We start from the raw sequence: 8,628 nt of genomic DNA, 5'->3' as shown, positions 1-8,628 counted from the left end.
ACTGCAAGACTGGGTGGGCTCGAACCCTAGCCTCATGCTTGCGGATGAACCGATTGAGGTAGTAGACAAATTTGTTTACCTGGGCAGTTGTATCAGTCCCGGTGGTCTGGCGAAAGATGATATTTCCATCCGGATCGGGAATGTAAGAGCAGCTTTTGTGAACCTGCATCACCTGTGGCGTAGGCGTGACATCAGCTTCTCTGTCAAGGGTCGAGTTTGCAATGCTGCGGTGCGCTCCATACTACCATACGGATAAGAAAGCTGACCGCTGCGCGCCGAGGACGTCAAAAGAATTTCAGTGTTCGACCATCGATATCTTCGGAGTATTCCCCGAGTCAGGTGGGAACACCAAATAGGCAATGCTGAAATACGTCAAATGGTATTCGGAAGAAATAACTCACCCTCGATAGGTGAACTGACCACACTGCATGGGTTGCGGTGGCAAGGCCACGTGCTGCGGATGCCAGTCGACCGACTTCCATGAAGGGTTATTTTCGCACAACCACATGAAGGGCGGGGAACGAGCCAGAGGCGGTCAAACAATGACTTGGCAGCGAAGCATAGAAGCCATTACCAGCAAACTCAGCTGCATTGGTCATTGTCGTCTTTCTGGCTGGGGACCCCGAGACGGGCCACATCGATGGTTATAGACAGTGTCAGACATAGCCCAGTCGCACCCTCAGTGGTGTTCGTGCATCCAAGCTGTTGCCCTCAATGCATAGCTCCGTTCCCGATTCCCCCACTTAACAGTCCACTGAGGGTGATGTATTTACACGCCAATTTGTCAGCTTTTGCCTCCAATGCGCAACTACCTACCCCACATTCTCGAACCATCGGTGAACGAAACTGTGGTAGCTACAACAACTGTACGACAAGTACTCGGCCCTTACAACTGACAACGATGATGATGATGATTACGAGGCGATCTCAAGATCTATTTATACTATTCTCTGCGACACCAGTGTGAAGTCAGTAAGGCGCTCCATCCAGACGACCAGCTTGTCGATATCTATGCGGCAACGATTATGCTTCGCCCCCCACCCCCCGGGGGCCCCAAAACCCTCACATGCCGATCGCTCAAATATTTACAAAGGTCAACGGTGAACTATCCAAAGCGGTTGAGAAACATTGTCATGAGATCCGTACGGTTTCAAAAACATCCATCATTCACGCACAGTCCTCGAGCTAGATGACGCCCGAAGATCTCTCAAGGGTCATACACCAAATAATCTGAGCACTGACAGCGAACGCAGGCGAATAGCGAAAACCAAGAGGACTTAAAGAGCTTTTGGAACGGTAAACGATCACACAATAGTCAAGGTGCGCCTATCGATGTGTCTGAAAAGGGAGCGCTGAAAAAACTGTTCCTGAAAAGGACTGGACTTTAGTTCATTCACAGAAACGTTGTTTTGTATGACTGAATAAAGACTGAAGAACAGTTCAGCTGGCACCCACCAGTCCAAATTGTGACAAAAGCTGGGACTGCGCCACTTCTCCCGATGAAAAACAATGATCATTTTTCTGCGTCTGAGAGCAGCTATTGACTCCGTCCATCGTCTTAAACCACGACGGTACCTAGCGAGGACGGACGTTTCTCCTAGATCATTGTCTCTTTTCAGGCAGAGGACACGTACGTGGACACTAACTCTCCCCTGACAAAAAAAACAATCGTTCAGCTGTAAAACCTTTTCGGTGCATAGCTGCCATGCAACGTGAAGGAAGCACGAGGTCTGGAAGACTACCGGGTTGCCCAAACTTAGACAGAAGTCGAAATACGTAGGTCGGGTCCCAACCCCGGACCTTCCGGTCAGCAAATTCACGCTCTAAACACTGAGCCATCTTGTCTGAGTTCAACACATCCAACGGTATCAGGTAAGGGTGCTCTCCGTCACCTTTCACCTTCAAGTTCTTAATCAAGATGCTACTTGACCTAAGCATCTCGGGAATCGAAATACTTACAGGGCACCAACTTACAGGCACTGAGTACGTTGACGATACTGTTGATAATGTATCAGACCCTATAGATTAATCAATCAATCGTTCAGCTGTAAAACCCTTTCGGTGCATACTGCCATTTCATCCGGAGGCAAGGGGACTGAGACACTGTCAGGTTGCGCAACCGCGGACAAGAGGCCGGTTCGGACAACAGACCTCCCGGTCAGCAAGTTCGCGCCTTGACTACTGAGCTAAATCGATCCTTTGTACGGTTCGGCATGCGCTTAACTCCTGAAAGTGGTAGCGTTACCACAAGACTGAGTCCAATGAAACCCAAACAAATCAATCCGTATGGCAATAAGTTCGCTGGATTCTCAAGGTCACGGGGGCGTTTAGCAACCTGTGACATTCGTAACGCTGACGTGATATCAGTATGCTTGTCACTAGGAATATTCAACCCATGCTAATTTGCGGATCAGAGGTGGTCGCTGCCAGCAGATCTCCTAAGTTCTTCTGGGGTCGACCGCTGGTGCCCCCGATCGCTGTACGGGTGTGGTGGAAACTTCAAATAAGTAATCCTGAGGTACACCAGATGATTTTATGAACGGGGGCGAGATGGCCCAAGTGATTAGAGCGCGATTTACTGACGCGGATCAGAGGTGGTCGCTGCCAGCAGATCTCCTAAGTTCTTCTGGGGTCGACCGCTGGTGCCCCCGATCGCTGTACGGGTGTGGTGGAAACTTCAAATAAGTAATCCTGAGGTACACCAGATGATTTTCTGAACGGGGGCGAGATGGCCCAAGTGATTAGAGCGCGAATTTACTGACCAGAAGGTTCGTGGTTCGAATCCGGCCTCCACCACTCGACTTCCCCTGTCTAGGCTTGGGCAACCTGGCAGTATCCTAGCCCTCGTGCTTCCTTCGGGTGGCATGGCAGTTAGGCACCGGAAGGGTGCTACAGCTGAACGCTCTCATTTCATTTCAAATCAGTGTCATAGAACCCCCTTCGCCCAGTCGAATCCTGCAGAGACGACTCTGAGGGGGTCAACCCATGAACTGGCAATGAAAACCAAGACCATTCAATTGATTCACCTTGGTGACTATCACTTTTCCGGATGAAAACCCCGATGAGAGGCAAGCCAGAGTTCAGTGACCCTGAAGAACATGGCTACGTTACGCAGCCTGTGGCGGTCCTACACAGAATCCATCGCCTTCTGTGCACAGCTCTTTAGCCCCCACCATACCGGAAAAAAAGCATCATCTACTCTTCACTCCTCTTTTCACTCTACGGTTTTAAATATGATTAGATAAACTGTGATCGTGCGGCGATAAAGCCTAGGTGGAAAAGCTGATGTTGCTGTCTTCGATGATGATAACCTGCTGAGGACGACCTTATTAAGTCTATAGAGCCTTCATGAATAGACCCAAATGGGGCACCCTGTCAAAATTGCTCGCATATTTATCAATATCCTTGTAGCTCAAAGGCCTTGTAATGTACCTAAGGGCAGGTCGCTAAAGCAACACCCGCCAACAACTACGGAATTCTAAATCGCAACTCCTAGCAGTGTAAACCACACTCACTTCTTCATCGGTTTGGATAATGGTTGGGAGCCCAGAGGGGATGTTGATCACTACAGGAGGGTGACGCATCGGGCAGACCAAAAACTGGTCGGGCTTGCGGGCATTGAATTGTGCCTTGAGTACAGGGCAAGGAAACCGAAATGTTCGTTCGCATTCGCCAGTTACAACGTTCCATATAGACACCGCGTTATCAGTTGAAGCTGTTAGAAGTCGGCGGCTGTTTCGGCTCCAACTATAACAGTGGAGAGGCGAAAGTGGGAACACTTACCTGATGCAGCACACTGGATGCGTGTGTGCTATTAGCACTTTTGATATGCGCCTTGTAACGTAATCCCACAATTCAACTCGACCGTCGTTGCAACCTATGGCAAGCAGGCTCCCAACCCGATTGAACTGAAGAGTTATGGTGTAAGTAGCGCAGCCTCCATCCTTGCCGTCATCTTTTTTTATACGTTCCAGATGCCCATCAGCAGCCTGAGCATGCGGTTAGGCTAAATGTGTACATACCTCCGGATAACTCTGGTGAAAAGCCTCTGAAATAAAAATAATAAGGTTGAAAAGAAAAGACAACGAACCGAGTAACTCAAGATTCATCGTGAACCTGCAGGTGAGCTGACATCCCAAAGTTAATGCGGGCCGGTAACCAAAAGCTCTGAGTTTTGATTGGCTTTCGGGTCCGATAGGTCCAGTAGTTCTGCCTATCCGTAGAAAGCCCGACGCGGAGCCTAGATGGAGCCTAGATGGTCCGCAGTTCCAGGTTAAGTAGACAAAACTAAAGGAGACGGATGTCCTCCATGGCTACCAGTGGTGACAATATCCTGATTAATAGACTCTAGTGGGAAACTACGTACAATGACGACCTAATTTGCAAACACGTTTACATATATACACGTATAAATATATATATATACACGTTTACATATATATGAAAAAGGCGGTCAGGATTCCGTGAGTTAACTTTCGAGCTAATTAGGAGAAAAGGGCATGTCTGAGTGGCCGATAGAGCTGTGCGTCTCAGGGCGGCGTCATTGGGAGAATAAGCAACTCATGAGGAGCTAGGGTGCAAAGAGGGAGTGGCTGGTGGAAACTAAGCAGATGTTTTCAACCCCTCCTTAGGGGACTAGAGATAGCCACAAGAGTTGCTAGCTGAGTAAACACTTGATATGTGTCTGGAGATTCTGACGCTATTTGCTACACTGCGTAGGTGTGCAGAGATTTTGCCGAGACAGAAGTGTTAGGAAATTGTTGTATAAATGGTTGTGAATACTACAGAGGGTTAACGTAGTTAAAAAATTGGACGTTATTCAAGACGTAAGATAAAGGCCACCTCCTCGAAAAAGGAACGGTCATGGTTTGTTGGAAGGCATGAATATTCCTGAAGCTGGCCATCAATCAGTAAACGCTGCTCGAGAAAAGAGGCACAACGGACGATGAAAAAATCGTAAAGATCAGCAGGATCTTCTCCATAGGCAGAGCTTGTTTCCAGGGCGATGTGAAATTGGAGTCAAGTTTTACGACGCCCACGACGATTTAAAAGTTACTTGATCTAGAGCGTATTCACCGAGAATAACCTCGGCTAAGCTGAATCCCGCCCTGAAAACCGGGCAAGGTGGCAACGCGAGGTTAGCAACTCTATGTAAGAATCTCTGCGAGTCAACGATATCTCGCTCATCATTGGCATGGGGATACTTCTAACTGAAGATGAGTAGTTGTGGCGCCATGGACAACGATAACAGCGGTAGTAGTGATAACAGTTAGGCTTGCTCCCAGAAGAGCGTGTGACACGCCACAAACTGCGACCATACGCAATTGAAAAGGTGTAATGACAAGCTGTGGTGAGTGCGGGCGAGCACTGATATGGATGATAATAATAGGGCTGAAGTCCATCAAAATTTACCACGAGAGAACAGATTTAACGCGTTATTGAGAATGGATACAAACAAAAAGGGGGATTCTACTGGTGAACTTCGGGGAAGATTTGAGAAGAAACGCCATTCGAGACAAGTCCGGTTGGGTAGCATTGTTCGCGCCATATTTGTGTTTACCTGGCGAGCAATGAGAATTGGGTCATAATAGGCAAACAGAAGAACCGCCGTCATTTTTGCGGAGAAATATGCGGGTTTGATAGACTGAGTGGATGGAAGTTCGTGGGCGGTGTCCGTTCACTCAGCTACTAGGTCTGTTATCCACCTTATATGTCTGAATCCCGCATTGATAAAAAGGAGATCAGGGAATAGTTGAGTTGCGGACACCTAAAAGAAAAACCTGTAAGGGGACAGGAAGATAGGTATCTAAATATAATCGGCTGCCCAGATGTTGCTCCTAGGGCATCCGGGAGACAAGTGTACCTACCTGGCGAACGGAATTGTGCTGGCACAAAACCCAGTCTCATAGCTCAGCTGCAGTTGTGGTTTCTCCTTTTGCTGATTTATCTCCATCCATTTTCCTTCAGAAAGTTTAGCTATACTTTATTTACTACAGGTTTTCGATAATCTATCCCTCCATTCGGATCAACCTCATTTGTGGCCCGGTTCCGTCAGGTTATTCGAGGTCAAAACCTGCCACGTGGGTGTAGTCCACCGTGGTACTTCAGACTATTACTTATAGACTTTAGAAGCTAACTATTTATCCTCACCACGAAAATCTCGCCCCAAACAACACCAAGCCCCAAAACCCCCGGTCGGCATAACCCCAGTTAGCACATGCTGGCGACAGCCTTCGTTCTCCTCTGAGTATCTGAGACCCCTGAGGCATTTTGGCAGCTATTAACCTTCTGAGAGCGTGTACCCAAAACGTGGTACACCAAGTTACCGAAACTCAACCAACAATTCCAGACTCATCCCCGCCTCATGGTCACCATCGCAACCTGATAGATAACTGATTTACTGTGCTCATATTAGGGATGCACCCGATTCGCCAGCGTAGCAGCCCTCCTAGACAAGGCTATTTCACTACTGATATGCTCCTCTAGTTAGCCTACACGGATAATTAACCTCAGCAAATAATTAAAGGTAATCAAAGGCCCCAGTAATAAACTCAAATATCATTCGTTACTACACTTCACCAATGTTCTTACTCTCGGCCATCTGATGTTGTTTCAGTAACAATTAAGCAATCAAACACTTTTAAACCCTAAGGTCATAAAAGTCTAGAAAGTACAGTGAATGATAAGCAGCTCAGCTCAATTCCACGTATGTAGCTTTTGACCACTTGTACAGCCTCCTAGCCCAATGAATCATGTGCAAAAAAGTACTTGCTTTTTCGGCTCTACCAGAACCGTTGACTTTCTAAAGCTCATGTGTACATGAAGCCGGACATACAACTCTGATTTGTTATTATTCTTCCGTTCAACAACTTGCACATGTAACAGAAACCGTCATGTTAAGGGTGGTTAGACACGGGCATAGTGAGGTTGCTTGTGCATATTTATGAATGTGCCTGCATAAATACATGTGGGAAAGCACAGTTATTGCATGCGGACAAAATATTTAGCTTTCACCACCATTCTGGAGTTTTCGCTCCACCGTTTTTTCTGTTTGCATTTGAATGGCATCTGGTTGGCATGTAGCCAGGCGGTATGTTTGCATTTCTTAAGATCCAGCGCAGAATTAGAACTCAGAGTTATTAACAACAGAAATCGTTCCCGAAGGTTAATGTTAATGATAATGTTTATTCCCAACTTGTGGGTGGCATGTCGTCTGGCATGATCATGCGTTTACAGTCAGAATGGGGCATGACTGAGGGATTTGCGGGTAGTGGTGACTGCGCGAAAAGGGGACAATGTCACAGTGGTAGGTACTCGATTAAATAATAATAATATGTTTCTTTTGCAACTTGTAGGGAACAATAGGCATGAGGTGAAAGGCATATTGGCGAAAGGAATAACGACCGTTGGCAATGTTGTGGAATGTAGGTGGCTTGGATGCGCTGCTTTTTTGTTGGTTTGTTCACCGAGCTTATTAGCTGGATTGCAAACGTTTCCTCAATCGAGGTGACATCGTCAGTGCAGTGTTGAGCGGGTGAATTGCTCCTCTTCTGGATGTGATTAGATAGCATTTTAACATTATCTGGTAGCGCTGAAAGAGGTTTTCTCGTAGTATGATTGGTCTCCGTGAATCTGACCTTATCCTACTCACTTGTGTCTGTTTGATTCGTTGAATGCGTTCAGTTAAACAAATGTGTGTGGTTGTTTTCTTGTGATTCGGCAGTTTTCTTCTTGCTTTGTGGTGTGAGTTTGTTCCCTTGATTGATTGATTCAGTGACATGCTTTTGATTAGATTATTCCGTTGGTTGACGTTAGGTTTCTTGGCCCAGAATCCAGTGACTGTGCAGTTGTTTTGCTTGTAACGGCCGATAGACTGGGTCGATGTCGATGTGTCAATCTATCGATTCCTGTGTGGAGTACCGCGCTTCGGCAAACTCTCCCTCCCGTTTTTTCTTGCGTGAGCATTATGTGAACATTGTCCTAATGGAAATCGTGTCCTCTGTCTTCATGAATTGAAAAAATTGGTATTGAGTCATTTCTTCCGGCGCCATGCTTGTGCTGATGTATTTAGGTAGCAATTTTCCTTCCCGTTCGAACAAAGTGACATTTGTCGTAGTCGCTAAACTTAAGTTCGTGGACCAAGTTAGTCAATTACAATGCATCAAAACTTCCCTTTGGTTTTGAAAGTTCCCAACGTGTTTGCAGGCTTGCAGGCGGCTGTAATTGCTGTTGCCGGCTGTTGCCGTAGATGTTGTGCAGCCATTTCTGCGAAATTTCTGATACACGGTGGCACAATCTTTCTCGGTTTCGGTTGTGTTGATCAATCAGCCTGGTGGTCGTCTCTTAAGCACCTTCATATGAAATTTCCCGGGTTGCCATAATTTAAAAACGTTTCATGGAGTCTTCACTCTTCTTTTTTGCCTCCGTTGTGTTACACTGCGTCTCTATTCGTCTGAATAGGGTTCGAATGCAGCCACGATTGTGACAGCTTGGATTGCTGTTAAAGTTTTTCTGCATCTGTGTGTCTCTCCTTATTACTTAAGTTTGCGGTTGGCCGTTTGCTGCCCTTGTGACGATCACATCTGGGAACGCCAGTTTGTTGTTCTCCTCCGTTTCCATTGTGAAGCG

General features: G+C 46.8%; 1 protein-coding gene across 1 annotated transcript in view; it reads right to left on the bottom strand.

Annotated features, from left to right (window-relative positions):
• The window catches only part of T265_01977 (hypothetical protein), a gene marked incomplete at both ends in the record, with an annotated part of 23,981 nt that extends 18,367 nt beyond the window's left edge, over positions 1-5,614 (bottom strand). Inside the window, 4 exons of the mRNA XM_009166115.1 lie at positions 3,516-3,747; positions 3,784-3,989; positions 4,023-4,048; positions 5,413-5,614. Coding sequence (XP_009164379.1) covers positions 3,516-3,747; positions 3,784-3,989; positions 4,023-4,048; positions 5,413-5,614 — 666 coding nt within the window. The remainder of the gene's footprint in view (positions 1-3,515; positions 3,748-3,783; positions 3,990-4,022; positions 4,049-5,412) is intronic.
• Between the last annotated feature and the right edge of the window lie 3,014 nt (positions 5,615-8,628).

The sequence above is a fragment of the Opisthorchis viverrini genome (assembly GCF_000715545.1).
Source record: "Opisthorchis viverrini unplaced genomic scaffold opera_v5_22, whole genome shotgun sequence".
Lineage (NCBI taxonomy): Eukaryota > Metazoa > Platyhelminthes > Trematoda > Opisthorchiida > Opisthorchiidae > Opisthorchis > Opisthorchis viverrini.
This window is presented reverse-complemented; position numbering and strand designations above follow the sequence as displayed.